Raw genomic sequence first — 19,196 nt, forward strand, 5'->3', positions numbered from 1 at the left:
GATTCTTGGCTATTTGGTTAAAATTGTGGCTTAGACTCTGCTTAATATTGAATAATAGTGGTTTGCACTGGCTGTGGGCAGGCTGCCAGTGGTTTTGTATAAGTGGGAAAGTAATGCTTAAATAACTAACTATAATTTAATTTTACTTTCCTTTTGTATACTTGTAGAAAATTCTAGCAAAATAGGGTTAGCTAATAAAGACAGGAAAAGCCGCCCCATGCAGCAGGAGGATGAGTACCGAGTTCAGATGGAGCTAAACCGGTACTATCTGAGAAAAGATTCCCTCTCGATGGGTGTGTCTTCAGAGAAGAGCTTTTATGAGACAGAAACGGCTCGTACACCTTCTAGCCGTGGTAAGCAATTCAAAGTTGACACTAGAATCATACATTATCATCATAGGTAAACTTAAAGTAATTTGGGCTTCTGTGAAAAGAGTTTAGCAGTGAAAAAACAAAACCTCATGCTGTAAGGAGATTTTATGGTAAGTTCTACTAACCCGTAGCTTTCCAGTGTATGCCAGCCAGTGGTTACCATCATCACCTTTCTTTGACTGTATAGTTTTGCCTTGTGAATAATAATTTTTTTTCCTAAGTGAAGTAATTCTGTCAGATTATGTGCTTATGTATAGTGGATAGCTTTAAAAAGGAAACTCTTGTTAATCTTCCCATCAATTACTTGTAAATATAATCACCCAGCTTACTTTACATTTACAAGCATTTCAGAATGTATGAGCACTAATACTGTAAGTATTAAGAATTAGGGGCTAGAGAGATGGCTCAGTGGTTAAGAGCACTGACCGCTTTTGCAGAGGACCTGGGTTCGATTCCCAGCACCCACATGGCAGCTAACAGCTGTCATATCTCCAGTTCTAGGAGATCCAGTGCCCTCTTCTGACCTGAATGGGCATTGCATGGCATGGGTACACTTTAACACATGCAGGCAATACACTTAAAACATGTTTAAAAAGAATAAATAATAGCCAGGCGTGGTGGCACATGCCTTTAATCCCAGCACTTGGGAGGCAGAGGCAGGAGGATCTCTGTGAGTTCAAGGCCAGCCTGGTCTACATAGTGAGTTCCAGGACAGCTGGGGCTACAGGGAGACCCTGTCTCAAAAAGACCAAAAAAAAAAAAAAAAAAAAAGAATAAATAAAAAAAAATAAAGTCTGCTCTAGAAATTTTGGACATAACAAGCTTCATGTGTGAAGGTCAGACAGTCACCAGAAAAAGGAACTGAACTGTAAATAGAACGGTAATGTGTTTGCTTCCCCAGGAAATAGCTGTAGCCACCTGAAGTCAGACTGTACTGTAGTTAAATATTTCATTATTTACTTTTTGATGCGGGGGTCAAAACTTAGGCCCTCATGCATGCTGATAATGTTTGAAAAATCTGAATTTTAACTTCTAAGTTGTCAGATGACAGTTGAACAATATACTATATGTCTGCATATCATATACTGAAAAACCCAAAATATTCATGAGTAGGAGGCCTTAGCCTTTGTTATTTAATACTGAGTTGAGTTTTCACTATGCCATTGACAGCTTGTTCAAAGTACATGATTCTGTTTGAAGTAACATACAATTTGGGGCATCACTGTATCTTAGATAATCAGATGGAAGGCTCTATTAGTTCTGTTAAACTATGTTAAAGACTTGCAATGGAGCTGTATGGAAGTGACAAAGTTTAATTGTTTCCAGAAGAAGAAGTCTTCTTTTCCATGGCTGATATGGACATGTCGCATAGTCTCTCTTCTCTCCCACCCCTTGGGGACCCCCCACACATGGACCTGGAGTTATCACTAACGAGTACATATACCAGTACACCAGCAGGATCTCCATTGAGCGCTACTGTGGTAAAGTACTATTTCTTTTTTTATATTCTTTTTTATTGAAGTTTTGTAATTTCACACAACAGTTCTTAATCAAATTTAGACTTCCCTTTCCCATCCATGCCTACCCCGTCCCCCACTGGACCTGATATATTCTGCCATATCTGTTAAGTCCTACCCATTCAGGCATTTGTACCCAAATGTCCTTCAGTATAAATTCGTCCACTGGAATCTAGTCAGCCCATCTAGAGATCGTATGTAAGGCATACTCTCCCTCACCCAGCAGCAATCAGTCTCCAGTAGTTCTCAGTCTAGTGCCGGCCTGCCACCCATTTCTTTCCTCCCCTTTGGGCTCTTATTTAATTGAGTTGGCATGGGTCCTGTGCTCGATGCCACCATTGCCACAACTTTACATGTGCAAGCTTCCAGTGGCCTGAAAGCCTCTGCATCCCTATGTTCATGAACCAGCCCTGGCTCTTACAGTCTTTCCGCCCTTCTCTTCTGCAATGGTCACAGAGTCACGGGGGATGAGTTTCCATATATTAGTCCTATCTTACACTCTTCAGTCTCTTAGTCTTTCAAACTTGGCCAGTTGTGGCCTTCTGTGTGCATCACACTGTGTTGTATAAGAAAGCTTTACTGCCCGGGCATGGTGGCATATGCCTTGGGAGGCAGAGGCAGGCAGATCTCTGTGATTTCAAGGCCAGTATGGTCTACATAGTGAGTTCCAGGCCAGCTGGGGCTACAGGGAGACCCTGTCTCAAAAAGACGACCAAAAAAACAAAACAAAACAAAAAACCCAGAAAGCTTTACTGGTGAGAGTTGAGGGATGCATTAGTTTTCTCTCTATCCCTTGTTCCTCTGTGTTCCATGAGCCTTAGTTGTAGAGGTTCAACTGTAGATGTGTCACCTAGTACTGGGCATCTCTTAGATCTATGTTTCCTGTGTCTGACCAGATATGCAATTCTGCAGTAGCCTCCATCTGTTGTGAAAAGCTGCTTTGATAAGTGGTATATGGAATGCTTGTCTGTAAATACAAGGATTGGCATTTAGCATATAGTAATAAATTTCATTTTTCTAGAGGTATGAAAAAGATGGGTTTTTCTCTAGGTTCTGTGTCCTCTCCTGCCATCTGTATTTGGCTGAGTTTACAGTGCCACCCATGAATTCCCTCCCATTGAGAGGGCTTTAAGTACAGTTAGATAATTGTTGATTACACCCCCTCCCCTCAGATAACAGTGCCAGTACTGCACCAATAGAGGTAGTTTGCCATGCTGCTCGTTATGGTTATTAGGCTTTACGACTGGGTTGGACCATTGATTATTTTTCTCCCTTGGCGGTTTACATATCATCATCTAGCATTATGATAGCCAAAATTTGGTTAGAAGGCTTCCAGATCAGTTCCTGCTCCATTGTTTCAAGTCCTGTATTTGAAGTATGTCTTATCTACCAGCTTTGGGAGATAACCAAGAGATTTGGCAATAACCTGTGTTATTTTGGGAGTCTCTTGGACCATCCTCACCAAGCACTATACTGAAAAGGAGTGGAGATAGTGGGCATCCTTGTCTGGTTCCTGATTTTAATGGGAATACTTCCAGTTTTTCTCCATTTAGGATGATATTGGCTATGGGTTTGTTGTATATAGCTCTAATTATGTTGAAGTATGTTACCTCGAGACCAGTTCCTTCTAGGATATTTAACATGATGTACGTGAGATTTTGTCAGGCCTTTTCTGCATCTATTTAGATGACCATGTGGTTTTTATCTTTAAGTCCATTTATGTGTTTTATTGTATTTATTGGCTTACATGTATTGAACCAACCCTGCATCTCTGGAATAAAGCCAGCTTGATTGGTGGTGGATGATCTCTTTGATGTGTGTCTGTATGTGGCTTTTGAGTATTCTGTTGAGTATCTTTGCATCTGTGTTCATTAAGGATATGGGTGTATAGTTTTCTTTTTTGTGTGTATCTTTATCTGGTTTGGGTATTAGAGGGATTCTGGCTTCATAGAAGGACTTTGGGAGTTCTCCCTCTGTTTCTGTCTTTTTGAGTAATTTAAGAAGTGTTGGTTGTAGATCTTCTTTGAATGTCTGGTAGAATCCTGCTGTGAAGTCATCAGGGCCTGGGCTTTTTTTTAGTTGGGAGGTTTTGTATCACTGTTTCAGTTTCCTTTTTTGTTATGGTCTGTTTAGGCTGTTGATCTTCTCTTGGTTTAACTTTAGTGATGTCCATGCCTTTAGAAATTCCTCCACTTCTTTTAGATTTTCAAATGTAATTCCCTTACACTGTTTGGGATTTTTTTTATTTTTTTATTTTTTGGTGTTTGTTGTGGTGTTTCCGCTTCTCTGATTTTGTTCATTTGGATTTGCTCTTTCTTTTGGTTAACTGGGCTAAGGGTCTGTCTTGTTTAACTTTTTGAAGACCCAGCTCTTAGATTCATTGATTTTTTTTCTTTGTTTCTATTTCATTAATTTCTGCTCTGATTTTTGTTATTTCTTTTCATCTACTAAGTTTGGGGTTGGTTTGTTCTTGCCTTTCCTGTCATGAGTTGTACTGTCAAGTCATTTACATGTGTTCTTTCTGGTTTTTTTAATGTAGGCACTAAGCTATAAATTTCCCTCTTAGGACTGCTTTTAAGGTGTCCCAGAGGTTTTGTTGCATTGTATTCTTATTTTCATTTTGTTCCAGGAATACTTTTATTTCTTTCTTAATTTCTTTTCTGAGCCATTCAACATTCAGGAGTGTGTTGTTTGATCTCCATGAGTTGGTGTAGTTACTAGGGCTTCTTTTGCTGTTAATTAAAAGCTTTATTGCACTTTGGTCTGATAGAAGGCATGGAATTATTTCAATTTTTTTGTATTGAGATTTGTTTTGTGTCCCAGAATGTGATCAATTTTAGAATAACTTGCATGAGCTGCTGAGTGAAAAGTGTATTCTTTGGTACTTGGGTGGAATATCCTGTAGCTGTCTGTTAGATCCATTTCATGTAAGATGTAATTTAATTCAGATGTCTCTGTTTATTCTTTGTCCAGTTGACCTGTCTGTTGAAGATAGTGGGGTATTAAAGTCACTTACTGTTACTGAGTTGGGATTAATCTTTGTTTTATAGTCCTGGAGTACTGTTTTTATGAAATTGGATGCTCCAGAGTTTGGTGGATATATGTTCATGAATGTATTATCTTCTTGGTCAATTGTTCCTTTTATTAGAATTAAGTAACCCTCTTTAGCTCTTCTGATAAGTTTTAACTGAAGTCTATTTTGTCAGATAGTAGAATTGTGCCACCCGCTTCCTTGTTAGGGCCATTTACTTGGAATATTTTTTTCTATCCTTTCACTCTAAGATAGTGTCTATCCTTGAAGGTTAGATGAGTTTCATGAAGACAACAAAAACAATGGGTTTTCTTTCTTGATCCATTGCACTAGCCTGTGACTTTTGACAGGGGAGTTGAGACCGTTGATATTTAGTATTATTATTGAAATGTGTGAATTGGATACTGTCATTTTAACTTTGTGTTTGTGGCCCTGTTTTGTGTTTCTGTCATTGTACCTTTCTTTTCTTTCTGTAGCCTCTTGGGTATACTCACTCCTTTCTTCACCCTTTGTGTTGCTTTGAGTGTTCTCTGTAGGCCTGGTTTGGATGGCATGAATTCTTTCAGCCTATTCACATCATGAAAAGTTTTCTACTTCCATTCGACCTTGACAGTTTTGCTGGATAAAGTATTCAGAGCTGGCATCCATGGTTGTTTAGAACAGGAATACTTTGGTATAAGCTGTTCTGGCTTTTGTAGTTTGTATTGAAAAGTCAGCTGTAATTCTGATGGGTGTTCCTTTATAAGTAACTTGTTTTTCTCTAGCAGCTTTCAGTACCCACTCTTTGTTCTGTACATTCAGTGTTTTTACTGTGATATGTGGTGGGGACTTTTTGTTCTTTTAATTACTGTTTTGTGCTTCTTGAATCTCTATAGGTATACCTTTCCTTAGTTTAGGGAAGCTTTCTTCTATAATCCTATTGAAGATCTGTTCAATGCCAGTGGCCTGCGATTCTTCTCCTTCCTTTATGCCTATAATTAATAGATTTGGTTGTTTCATGTTGTCCCACATTTTCTGATTATTCCATTCCTGTGTGTTTTTAGATTTTACAAAGTCTTTGCTTAAGCAGTCCAGATATTCAATTGTATCATCCAGTCTTGATATTCTGTTTTCCATTTCATTCATCCTGCTTGTGAGACTTTTCTCCTATTGTTTCTAATTGGTTTACTGAGTTTTTCAATCCCATGTTCATTTCTTCACTATTTCTCTTTTGTGGATTCACTTTTCAAATTATAAATTTTTTTTGATATTTTATTAAGCTACATATTTGTATATCTTGGGCTTCCATCATTAAGTTTATGCCTTTCCTCCCTGAGTTCTTTGAGTTGTTTGTGTTTTCTTGAAGCTATTTGATCATATTTATTCTTTTGAGTGCTGCATCCTGGGTTCAGGGTGGTTCTCATTGCAGTGCACTTCTGAGGGACTAGTGGGCTTTGCTGGTGGTTTTTCATACTGTTTGTGTTTCTGCATTGCCGTGTGGGCATGTGCATGTTCTTTGGTTATGTACGACAGGAACGTCTACTCTGCTTTTGTTTAATTTAATTTTGATTCTGTTAATATTGTTATGTAGCTGGTTACTTTTTGTTCAGTGTGGAAGATAAATTGGTGAGTGTTTCAAGTTCTTGCAGGGTGGTAGACTGGCCTGGGTGGATGGTGGGACTGGGTAGTAGGTAGGCTGGTCAGGTTAGTAGGAGAATTGGTCTGTTCCACTCAGATCAGGGGCCAGTAGAGTCTATTCTAGGGACTGTAGCTAGTCTGGGTTAGGAAGCTAGTCCAGGGATCTGAGGTGATGGAATTGGAGCCTGCCGGGGTCCAAGGCTGGCAGGGGACAGGGTGGGGGTGGGTGAGAGCAAAAGTACTGTTTCTTTTGTTGTTGCTTTTGAAAAGTTTCTTCTAAAATTCTGTACTTTATTCATGCGTTTAAAACAATCTTTTGTAGCTTCAGCCAACTTGGGGAGAGTTCCCTGATCATAAAGAGCAGCCGGTAAGAGGGTCAGCGTTCCCACCTAACCTGGTTCACCCAGCACCTTTACAGAAGGCTGGTAAGTACCAGTAAGACACTGCTTAGTTTCTGCTGGAGGTTTTGACAGTTTGAAAATTAAAAGAAAAAAGTATGTCTCCAAAAAAATGCTCTTCGCCTTTTTTTCCCCACCTTTCAAAATAAATGTGAGATCTATCTGTCCATCCCTCCCTGTCTGTCTTTCATCTTTGTATGTATGTATGTCTATCTATCATCTGTCTGTATCTATGTATCTATCTTTGTTATCTGTCATCTATCTACTTTTTAAATTGAATTTTTGTGTATTTCATACAGAAAATAATCTTCATACCCCCTTCCCTTTTGGCACCCTCCCATAGTGCCCCCCCACCCACTGTAGTTCATTGTGTTAAGGCCTATCATGTAAAGTTAGTGTCCCCAGATGTTCCCCAGTGCAAGCTCATCCTCTGGGATCTGGCCAGCCCTATCTAGAGTCCCTCCCTTTAAGAAGATCAGCTCTTCCTCACCCAGCAGTAATCAGCTGCCAATAATCCTTTGACTAAGATTGGGGCCTTCTGTTCATTTCCACAGTTCTGTGCTGGGTTTTTGTGGGCTCGTTTGCATGGGTCTTGTGTATGCTGATACCATTGCTGTAGGTTTATATAAAAGTCCCAGGAGCCTGTAGTATGCTATTTGCATATGGTCATGCACCTCCTCCCTGGCTCTCACAGTATTTTCGCTCCCTCTTCTGCAGTGGTCCCTGAGTGCTGAGTGGGTGGATCTTAATATATTATCCTGTCCAAGGACCCACACTCTTTTTATGTTGCTTCTGGGGATTGGACCCCGGGACTTGTTCATGGCGAGCATGCACTCCACACTGTCACTTTTTTTGTCTTTCATAATTTCTCTTTTAGTCTAGGTCATTCACACAGTTTAGAAAGAAGGGGCGGGAGAGACAGCTTAGCAATTGGGAGTGCTGGCTCCTCTTGCAGAGGACTCAGGTTTGAATCCCAGTAGCCACATGGTGGCTAACAAATGTCTGTAGCTCCAGTTCCAAGGGATCTGATGCCCTCTTCTGACCTTCGTGGGCTTGCATGACATGGGTGTACTTACTTTTTAAAATAATTTTTTTTTTTGTCTTTTTGAGACAGGATCTCCCTGTAGCCCCAGCTGGCCTGAAACTGGCTGTGTAGACCAGGCTAGCCTTGAACCCACAGAGATCCATCTGCCTCTGCCTCCCTAGTACTGGGATTAAAGGTGTGCGCCACCATGCCTGGCTTCATTATAGTCTTTTGTATATTGAAGTACATAGATATTTTGAAAAACTGTACCATAAGTTTCATGTTAATTATTATTGCAGTTTAAAAGTTTCATTCAATCATCTGATTTGTGTGTGTGTGGTATAGATATATATGTGTGTATGTGGATATGTGTGGGGTTTGTTCGTGTGTGTGTGTGTGTGTGTGTGTGTGTATGTGTGTGTGTGTGTGTAGCATTGGAGATTGAACCTAAGACCTTAAAAGCATTGGGCATATGCTGCAACACTGAGTTATACCCCAGCCTCCAGAGTTTTTTTTTTCTTTTTGTATTTTGAGACAGGCTCTTCCTATAGGCCCAGCTGGCCTGGAACTTACTATGTAGATGGGACTGGCCTGAATCTTATAAAGATCTACCTGCCTCTGCCTCTGCCTCCTGAGTGCTGGGATTAAAGACATGTGCCACCATACCTGACATATTTCAGTAGTTTAGTTTTTCATTTTTAGCTTAATATTTCATTATTTTTATTTTTATGTGTTTGAGTGTATTGCCTGCATGTATTTATAAGTGCACCTGTGTCATGCAGTGCCTCTAGATGCCAGAAGAGGGTTGAATCTCCTGGAACTGTAGTTAAAGATGGTTGTTAGCCATCATGTGGGTGCCAGGAATTGAACCCAAGTCCTCTGCAAGAGCAGCCACTGCTCTTAACTGCTGAGCCATCTCTCCAGCCCCATCTTTCACTATTTTTATATTCTTTGAAGAAGAATACGAGTTTTCATGCTGCAAGTTTGAACTCAGTGCCTTGAGCATGTTAGGCAAGTCCTTTCCCACTAAGCTATACCCTTGACCCTTACTGTACAAAATTTAATTGAAATAAAAACCAAGCTTCAAGGACAGTTTGTGTACAGCTTTTATTCTTGATTTCTTCTAGTACAGTTTTATTAATGTAAAAGATTTGCTCATACACTTATATTTATTGCAAGGCATTCTTGTAGTCCATGTACCAAAGATCCAGGACATAAGACCCACCAGTATGCCAGTCTGATTTTATTGTTTACTGTTAGTATTTACTGTTAGTATTTACTGTTAGTAAATACAGTGTTTTGTAAGTGACATGAACTAAGTTAATTTTATGTGTGTCATTTCATGCATTTCAGCTCTCCCATCCAGGTCTGTCTCAGTGGATGAATCCAGGCCTGAGCTTATTTGTAGACTGGCTGTTGGAAGCTTTTCCATCTCTGTGCTTCACATTGATCCTCTGTCTCCCCCTGAAACATCTCTGAACCTCAATCCATTGACACCTATGGCCATAGCTTTCTTCACATGTATGGAAAAGATTGATCCAGCAAGATTTTCAACAGAGGATTTTAAGTCTTTCCGAGCAGTATTTGCAGAAGCTTGTTCACACGATCACCTTAGGTAAGCTTTCATGACTGGTAATGATTCCTGAGAAAGAATCGAATGTGTACTCCTGCGTTCACCTAGCTGCCTTGCTACAATTGTTTTTATAAGTCACTTCATTTGAAAATGAGTGAAGTTTTCTTGCCATGCTAAAAAGATGCGTAGTATAGGGTCTCTCACGTTCTGTAGCTTGCAGAGCTGTGCAGATACAGGTGTAGACATTTGAGAGCGAGCACATTTTGCTGTCCCTACAGACATTGTTACCACCTTGGAATCAGTTCTCGCTGTCACTGGTAATGCTGAACCAGCAGTACTGGCTGAAAGTAGAGTTCATGAGGAAGAAGGTGAACATGACCCTAGGCCCTTGGCTGTGCAGAAGTAAGCTTGGTGCTATACTGGTTCTTGTCCAGATAGCCAGCAATCCTTTATCAGTTGAGACCTAATAGATGAGCAGATGATTGGATACACAAATACAATGCTAACCTGCAAATGCTGTGTATTTTAATAAAGTTTGTAAACTGAGGGATAATTTTATATATTGTTTAGTGACAAATGTAATTTATCTTTTAGAGAATCAATCCCTCCCTCCCTCCCTCCCTCCCTCCCTTCCTTCCTTCTTCCCTCTCATAGACTCTGTTGTAACCCACTCTGGCTTCAAACTTGGTAGGTTAGCCTAGGTAGCCTAAAATGACCTTTTACTCCCAATCCTCCTGTCTGTACCTCCTGGGCTTTAGGAAGTACCAGAAATTAAACCCAGGTCTTCATGCATGCTAAACTAGTTTTCTACCAACTGAGTTACATCCCTAGCCCTACTTTGAGGTTGTTTAAGAAGTGTTTTTGTTTTTTGTTTTTTTCTTTTTTTTTTTGGTCTTTTTGAGACAGGGTCTCCTTATAGCCCCAGCTGACCTGGAACTCACTATATAGACCAGGCTGGTCTTGAACTCACAGAGATCCGCCTGCCTCTGCTTCCCAAGTGCTGGGATTAAAGGCATGCGCCACCAGGCCCAGCCCTTTTCTCTTTTCTTTTTTTTGAGACAGCGTCTCCCTGTAGTTCCAGCTGGCCTTGATCTAACAGGTCCTCCTGCCTTCGCCCTCTGAGTACTGAGATTAAAAGTAGGTGCCACCATGCCTGGCCTTGATATGTTAAAATTAACATGCCAAGTAGTTTTTTGACCCCATCAGAAAATACTCTACAGGTTAGGACCATAGTATTTGTTTTTTTGTTGTTGTTTTGTTTTTTTGTTTTTTTAAGATAGGGTCTCACCATGTAGCACAGACTGGCTATTTGTAGACCAGGCTAACCTTGAACCCATCAAGATCTACTTGCCTCTGCCTCCTGAGTGCTGGCCTTAAAGACATGTGCTGCCATGCCCAGCATCCATAGTATTTCTGATCAGTTGTAAAAACATTTTCTCTTGAGAGTCAGGCGTGGTGGCACAGGCCTTTAGTCCCAGCACTCCAGGGACAGAGGCAGGTGGATCTATGTGGGATCCAGGCCAATCTGGTCTCCATAGTGAATCTAAGCCAGCTGTCACTACAGGGAGACCCTGTCTCAAAAAAGACGAAAAAAAAAATTTTTTTTCTCTTAATTTTTGACAAAGTTTCAGATATCCACTAGTGGAAAATATAACAACAAATTTGAATCCCACCAACTGAAGTTTTCAAATAATGCATATATTTTCTCCTTTTTTAAAATTAATTAAAAAAATTTTATGTGTATGAGTATATTGCCTCCTGGTGTCATGCAGTACCCAAGGAGGACAGAAGAGGGCATCTGATCCCCTCTAGACGGTTGTTAGCTGCCATGTGGGTGCTGGGATTCGAACCTGGGTCCTCTGCAAGAACAACCAGTGCTCTTAACCAGAGCCATCTCTTCAGCCTCTTCCCTTTGTTTTTTAAGGCAGGCTGCTCTCAAACTCATGATTCTTCTACCTCAGCTTCCAGAGTGCTAGGATTGTAGGCCTGCATCACTATGCCCAGTTTTAATGATGTTTTTCTATAATTTTAAAGAAACTTCTCCATATATTTTACCGATTTGAAATATTTTATTCACTACAGTATAAGTTTGAAAATGTAGAGGGAAGAAGGGCCCTGCTGGGAAATAAATGCATCCTGGAAAATTTCCCATGAGAAAACTGAGTGGATGGGAGGTTTGAAGCAGTTTTTGTGGTTCATATCCTTAGGCATATTGATTATCACTAACAACTTGAACTTGTTGGAATGAGTGGGTAGTTACTGTGTACTGTTAACATTTGTATGTTGTTCTCTGACTCCTTATCATATATTGCTTAATCTAGAAGCATATGGATACCCTGAAGTGTTGCCCCTTTTATGGTAGATTTATAGGTACTGGCATCAAAGTGTCCTATGAGCAGAGGCAAAGATCAGCTTCCCGGCACTTTAGCACCGACATGTCCATTGGGCAGATGGAGTTTTTGGAATGTCTGTTTCCAACAGATTTTCATTCTTCTCCTCCTCATTATACAGAGGTAAATGTTGGATACTTCCTTTAAAAGTATTTTTGTATTTGTTTTGCTCTTTAAGAGTTCAATGAACAATAGTGATTTTCTTTAAAATGTGCAAGAAATCATGCAGGAGTACTAGTGTTACTTTTTTATCTTTGTGATTATTAAAACAAATTTCAAAGTGTGGCATTTTAGGTCATCATATGAATCTATTAAACATTTTTAAATAGAAGTGATACTTCAGGTGGCAGATTATGAGCCAAATGCCTTTATCTCATTTGCAAAGCATTTTTCATTTCAGAAGAGTTCTGTTAGTGAGCAAATACTGAATATCTGCCTAGCGCTAGCCCTTGTTAAAACAAATGAAGTTGTTTTTGTTTATTCACAATTAATCTGATGTTTTCCTTATGTAAAAGTGAGACTAAGTAGCTTGTTAAAACTGGCAAAAGAACATTTGCTGCAACTGCATTGCTTTTCAGAGTCATTTCTTGGCTATTGATTCATGTGAATTCTTGCCTGCATTCTGCAAATGAGATGTTGAGTCTCACAGAGGTTAGCTGCTTGACTGAGCTTTGCATTGCTAGGGAGTAACAAAAATGCAGCTTGCAGATTTTTCTGACTTCAGAGAGCTCTTCTACCCATACAGTGCTGGTCCTGTGGGTCTTGTCATCGATTACAGCTGCCTGAGGTTTAATTTATCTTCATCCTTGTCGTTAAGCTCCTGACCTTCCATTGCAAAGAAGGAACTGATGCCCACTCGCCCGTGTGTCTTCAGCTTCACTATAAACATTTTGAGACGAGAGGGCCCCAGGTAAGATTATTCTGTGAGATACTACCTTTAAATTGTTATTTGATATTTATTTTGTCACAGTTGTAAGTCTTTAACCCAATTTTGTAGTATTGTTAATAATTACATTGTGCTTTTTTTAAAAGGGTAATCAAGCAAGACTTAGTTCAGTTCCTCAGAAGGCAGAATTACAAATTAAATTAAATCCAGTATGTTGTGAGCTGGATATCAGTATCGTGGACAGGTTAAATTCCTTGCTTCAGCCACAGAAACTTACTACTGTAGAGATGATGGCCTCTCACATGTACACTTCGTATAATAAGCATATTAGTCTGGTAAGTATTCAGAAAGTTGCAAATAATCATAATTAGCTTATTGGCTTATTGGGGTAATTTCCAGAAAAGCACTAATAGATTAAACAGCCTATATTAAAATGGTTTGATTTTTAATAATAAAAATAGAAACTTACTATTATTAAATTTCTTTTGGTTTTCTGAGATAAGATCTCATGTAGCACAGGTCAACCTCCAAGGGTGACCTTGAATTCCTGATCCTTCTGCCTTTACCTCCCAATTGCTGGGGTTATAGGTGTGTACCACCATGCCCCCCTGTGACACCACTTTGTCTTGATAATAACTAGATTAAGGTTTTGGGGGTTTTTTTTGTCTGTTTTTTGAGACAGGGTCTTCCTGCAGACCAAGCTGACCTGGAACTCTCCATGTAGACCGGGCTGGCCTCAATCTCAGAGATTCATCCACCTGCCCCTGCCTCCTAATTGCTGGGATTAAAGGGGTGGGCCACCATATCCAGCTTTAAATTTATTTTTGTTTTATGTGTATGAGTGTTATGCCTCCTTATATATAAGTGCATCCATGTCGTGCAGTATCCACAGAGGACAGAAGAGGGCATTGGATCCCCTGAAACTGGAGTTATGGATAGGATGGTTGTTAGCTGCTTTGTGGGTGCTGGGATTTGAACCCTGGTCTTCTGCAAAAATAACCATAGACTCCCTTTTTTGAATTTTAGAAAAGTATTGTAACATTTACAAAATTTTATGTTCATCTCATAAACTTCTCGAATAATCTAAAAAATAAAGCCCAAGTAATAGAGGATGTGATTTTGAATATGAGCAATAATCTTGGGCACATCATGTCACTTTGGTGTAGATCTGGTATGTGGAATGAATTTGTAAGAAGTGTATTAGGAGCTTGGTGGTTGAAATTTGGGGGCTTCAGATCCAGGCCCAGGCTGAGAGGCAGGCTTAAGTTGGAGAGGGGCTAGATTAGTGACTCATGCTTGTAACCACAGCCATTCTGTTGGCTACAGTAGGAGGACTGTGATTGGAGGCTGGTTTAGGCGACATGAGACTTGGACTGAAAAGAAAAAAAGGGAAAGAGGTCTTTTCTTTACTGCTTTCTTCTTTTGCCCTTTCTTCATGGTATTTAGATTAAAGCAATGTTCTTTATTTTTTATGGTCACCTATTGCTAGTTAAGTTCTGTAGGCTAGTCTCTGTACTTCCTGTTAGCCTTCGTGTGTCATCCCCTTCTTTTGCCTGAGAGTAGGAGTTAGGATTAGAAAGCCAAATCAAGAAGAAATAGAACAGATTTATTTAAAATCCCAGTTTACAACTCGGGGAGGTTTGGGAACCAGCTGGAGTGGAAGAGGGGAATGAATGCGAATGAAGCGCAGTGACATGTATGAAGATGCCGTGGTGACACCCATTACCGTTTATGCCAACCTGTAGTTTAATTAAGAAGTGCCAGTCTAGCATCAGAAGGGAGCTTTCTAAGAGGCTAGAGACTGATTCAGAAGATGTTAACCACCTGCAGTGGACTAAGGCTTATTAGTTTCAATGTATTTTAAAGAAAAATTAGAAATGGACTTCTATTTGAATGGCATGTTTTTGGACAGTTTTTTAAATAACATGTTTGTTTTTTTAAGAGCCATGAATGGGAGCATACTCTTAGATCAGACAGGGACTCAGGGTGAGCCATTTAGTCAACATTTGGAATCTTTGGTGTGCAGGCTGTGGACATAGGTCTGAAAACACAAAGATGAGTCAGAGACTAGCCTTGGGGTTTCAGCATTATTCCCGAGTTCACACTGAGCCTTTTTTTTTTTTTTTGCGGAGGGGAGCTTTTTGAGACAGGGTCTCCCTGTAGCCACAGCTAGCCTGGAACTCACTATGTATACCAGGCTGCCCTCTCACAGAGATCCATCCGCCTGCCTCTGCCTCCCGAGTGCTGGGATTAAAGGTGTGCACCACTATGCCCGACCTTTACATTGAGTCTTTAGTGTCACATATTGATGAGTAAATTCTTCAAACTGAGTGTTGAATGCTGAAGTATGATTTAACCTTATGGAATTTGTTAGTAGGCTAATTTATACTTTTTCCCTCCTTTTAGTTTATAGTAAGATACATTTGTATCTATCATGCCTGCCTTTACTTTGGGTCAGTTTTTATTTTGGTTTACTTATTTGTATATCAGGGTTCAGTTGTTGCCAACAGTTCTGACTTTTGTCAATAGTTGTTACATATTAAATTTCATTATACTGAGTTATTATGGTAGTTGTTTATTTGAATTGTATTTGATGCATTGTAGCACATGGAGAAATGGTGACTGTGCATATTGAAATGCTGAATATGGGTGTTATTTAAGTTTATTTACTTAAGATTTTGGCTTTTCGTGTTTTGTATGTTTTAGCACAAGGCTTTCACTGAAGTATTTCTAGACGACTCACACAGTCCTGCAAATTGTCGGGTGACAGTACAAGTTGCCACCCCAGCGTTACATCTTTCTGTTCGCTTCCCCATACCTGATCTTCGGTCTGATCAGGAAAGAGGACCCTGGTTTAAGAAGTCTCTGCAGAAGGAGATCCTACACTTAACATTCACAGATCTGGAGTTTAAGACAGAGTTTGTTGGCGGATCCACTCCAGAGCAGATTAAACTGGAACTGACTCTTAGGGAACTAGCAGGTAAGACCCACACACTGTGGAAGACCAGAGCAGATGCAGACCGCTGTTGCTGAGCCTTCCATGACAGTGCCCACAGTCCCAAAGGTAGAGAACAAGTCTCTGCCAGAATCATGTACAAATCGTGGGCAGTTTTAAAAAGTTGACCAAGGACAGTGATTGGTTTGCTTTGGTAAGGTTCCGTTTCTGTAGCGGGTGTTGTGGCAGTGTGCAGTGTGCAGTGTGCAGTGTGCAGTGTGCAGCTTGGTTTCATCGTCACTTCACCCTTCCTGTAGCTGCTGGTAGCCACAGTGTCCTGGGTGTTCCTGTTTGTTGGGTCCTGTGCTGAGCACTTCACATACATTCTCTTGTTTCCTTTAGTTCTGCTCATCATCATATGCTTAGAATTTCCAATCTGGGCTCAAGAGAAGGTGTCTTCCCAGATCACGTAGTGAACGGCAAAAGTCTAAATTAAAATACAACTCTGACACCAGAGCTCGCGTTCTCAACCATTATACTTACTAACTTCTGGTGACTTCTTTGTCAAACCTGTCTGAGGTTTTCTGTAATGGAATTCTTCAGGCTAATGAGGAGAGGCATGAGAACTTGGGGTGAGCACAGCCACTGCCTCTGTCTCCCATTCTCTGTACACCCCAGGCTGCAGAAGTTTCCCTTACCTGTTTGAACTCTGAATGTCACGTATCTTTGGAGATATTTTAAGTTGGCATGTGCCAATTACTACTTGACAAGAGGACATTTAGATATTATCTGATCATCCCTGTCTCTGCTGGCATGAAGCTCCCTGTTTTGGAGGAAAGCTGGTCTTTGGTTCTGAAAGGCAATGAAAAGACGAACAGTGTAGAATTGCTTTGAATTTAGGTACTTCTTCTAGTACTTGGTACAAAGCACCAGTTGAAGTAATACACTTGCTATCTTTAGGTTTCTAGTGGCACATTACCTACATATACTTTGCTTTTTTTCTTTTTTGCCATGTTGGAGTTTGAACAAGGAGGCCTTATACAAGCTAGGCAGGTGCTCTGCCTCTGACCTCTATCCCCAGGCCACAAGCTGGAAAGATGACTCAGTGGTTAAGTACAACCATGTAGAACTGAGTTTGGATTCCAGCATCCATGTAACAAGCTGAGTGTGGTTTTGCATGTACCTGAAACATCAATGCTGGGGGTGAGGGTGTGGTAGGAGGACCACTGGGACTTGCTGCCTGCCAGCTTAGCTAGAAAAACAAAAAAACAAAGCCATGCGTCCCAGGTTCAGGAAGAGACCTTGCCTCAAAGGGATAAGATGGAGAGTGATGGAGGACATCTGGTACCCTTCTCTGACTTCCATGGGCTCACACACAGGTGCACACATTTGCACACACGTGTGCACACGCCACACGTGCATATGCCTCACACACACACACACACACACTCATCCACATAAAAGAAATAATCTTTCCAATATACAGTAAGTGGTAACATTTGCTATGCAATAATTGTGTCCTATACGTTAAATATTAGTACTTAAGAATTTTAGTTTGAATAAAAACCATCTTAAAATATATTTTTATTGATTCTTTGAGGATTTCATACACTGCATTTTGGTCCCATTTAGACCCTACCCCCATTTTTCCTGAGCTTTACCACCTACCCCCACCAGCATCTTTATCTACACATCCTGTGTACCACATGTCACGTTGAAGTGGGGGCAGATGAGTAAATGCTGTAGAGTATGGTGGTGTGGATCACGTTTAAGGGTGAAGGATCTTGTCATTGGGCACAAGAGAAGCAATGCATTCCAGCAAATCCATCCTGGTTTCTTAGGGTCGTTCCAGGAGGAGAAAGGAGAACCGTCTATTAAGTTTTTCCATGTGTCTGGTGGAGTAGATGGAGATACAACATCATCAGATGACTTTGACTGGCCACGGTAAGCAAATGTATAGGTATAATGGAATTTTCCTTTCAGAAATAAAATATAGTAATTCTTATAATCAGCATTTTGGTTATTAAAGTCAAGCTAAATAAAGTCAGCCCCCATGAAAGAAGCTGAGACAGATGGACAGATGGAAACTGTCAGGTGGTGCTCTATGAAAGTGTGCTAAGGACTGAGAACTAGAAGGAGGTGCAGGAATATTCTTTGGTTTCAAGTTACCTACTGTGCTGAGTGCAAGAGTCATCAGTCATCTTAAAAATAATCCAGGGTGGGACCAGAGACATGCCTCAGTGGTTAAGAGCACTGGCTGCTCTTGCAGAGGACCCAGGTTTAGTTCCCAGCACCCACATGGCAGCTAACAACCACATGTAACTCCAGTTCCAGGGGATCAAACACCCTTTTTTGACTTGTGCAGGCATTGCGCACATGGGTGCACTTATATACATGTAAGCAAAACACTAAAAAAAAAAATGTTGGCTAGCCAAGTATAGTCATAAATGTCTATAATCTCAGCACTCAGCATGTGGTGGCAAGATGATCAGGACTACTACATAGTGAGTTCAAGGCCAGCCTGGGCTACGTGAGATCCTGTCTCAAAAGTACCCTCCCTCCAAAAAAAGTAAACTTTCCAAGGTATAGTAGAACTAATAAAGTACCATTGGGTAGTTTCATATGAATTTTATAGTTGCTGCTTGCTTTTGAACATAATTTTACAAATTTGGCAAGCTCTGACAGAATGTTACTGACTCAGGTTCCAACCTAAAATACTGGGCTAGGGCCTGGACATCCGTATGTTTTGAAGTTTTGGCAGGTGGTTGTCATCTGCAGCTGGACATTGAGAACTTGTGCTCGTTGAGTCTTTCCGTGATATTAGCCTGCGAGTGGGCCTGCAATTTTTTCTTTTATTTATTTTCTTTTATTTTTTTGAGACATGGTCTCCCTATAGCCCCAGCTGGCCTTGATCTCACAGAGATCCTCCTGCCTCTGCCTCCTGAATGCTGGAATTAAAGGCACTCACCACCATGCTTGACTATATCATACTTTTAAATCTTAGTTTATTTCACATAACAATCTATTCTTATATAGAAAACTGAGTATATGAAGGCTGTTTATGAGTTAAATTTTACCATTTTCCTGCCTATTTTCTTTGACCCCCTCCCCTGCTATGTATTCACCTATTAGATTCTTAGGACAGGCATTGCCAGTAGATACCTGATAAGGAGCATGAATTTATAGCAGTAGTATTTATCCTAAGAGCTGGATCTATTTCAGTTAGGTCATTTACAAGCACAGTTTATATTGGGACGCCCATAAGTTAGGACACAGGGTTTTGATAGTTTAGTAGAACCAAATAGTTCTACCAGCTTAGGGAGTAAAGTTGTTAGATGTAGCACAGTTGTTTTGTTTGAGGACTCCATCCGTCCTTGTAACGATTGGCTGGTGGAGTGATGAAAGGAGAGTAAAAAGCCTGTGCTGTATGCTAGTGATGTTCTGTAGAAGGTAA

General features: G+C 40.4%; 1 protein-coding gene across 1 annotated transcript in view; it reads left to right on the top strand.

Moving 5' to 3' along the window:
* Window positions 1–19,196, top strand: part of Atg2b (autophagy related 2B) — a 101,318-nt gene that overhangs the window by 41,106 nt on the left and 41,016 nt on the right. Inside the window, exons 8-16 of the mRNA XM_008825656.3 lie at window positions 168–353; window positions 1,698–1,852; window positions 6,859–6,961; window positions 9,312–9,573; window positions 11,894–12,044; window positions 12,739–12,831; window positions 12,954–13,142; window positions 15,514–15,787; window positions 17,584–17,686. Coding sequence (XP_008823878.1) covers window positions 168–353; window positions 1,698–1,852; window positions 6,859–6,961; window positions 9,312–9,573; window positions 11,894–12,044; window positions 12,739–12,831; window positions 12,954–13,142; window positions 15,514–15,787; window positions 17,584–17,686 — 1,516 coding nt within the window. The remainder of the gene's footprint in view (window positions 1–167; window positions 354–1,697; window positions 1,853–6,858; window positions 6,962–9,311; window positions 9,574–11,893; window positions 12,045–12,738; window positions 12,832–12,953; window positions 13,143–15,513; window positions 15,788–17,583; window positions 17,687–19,196) is intronic.

The sequence above is a fragment of the Nannospalax galili genome, unplaced genomic scaffold, assembly GCF_000622305.1.
Source record: "Nannospalax galili isolate Female #2095 unplaced genomic scaffold, S.galili_v1.0 scaffold188, whole genome shotgun sequence".
Taxonomy (NCBI): Eukaryota; Metazoa; Chordata; class Mammalia; order Rodentia; family Spalacidae; genus Nannospalax; species Nannospalax galili.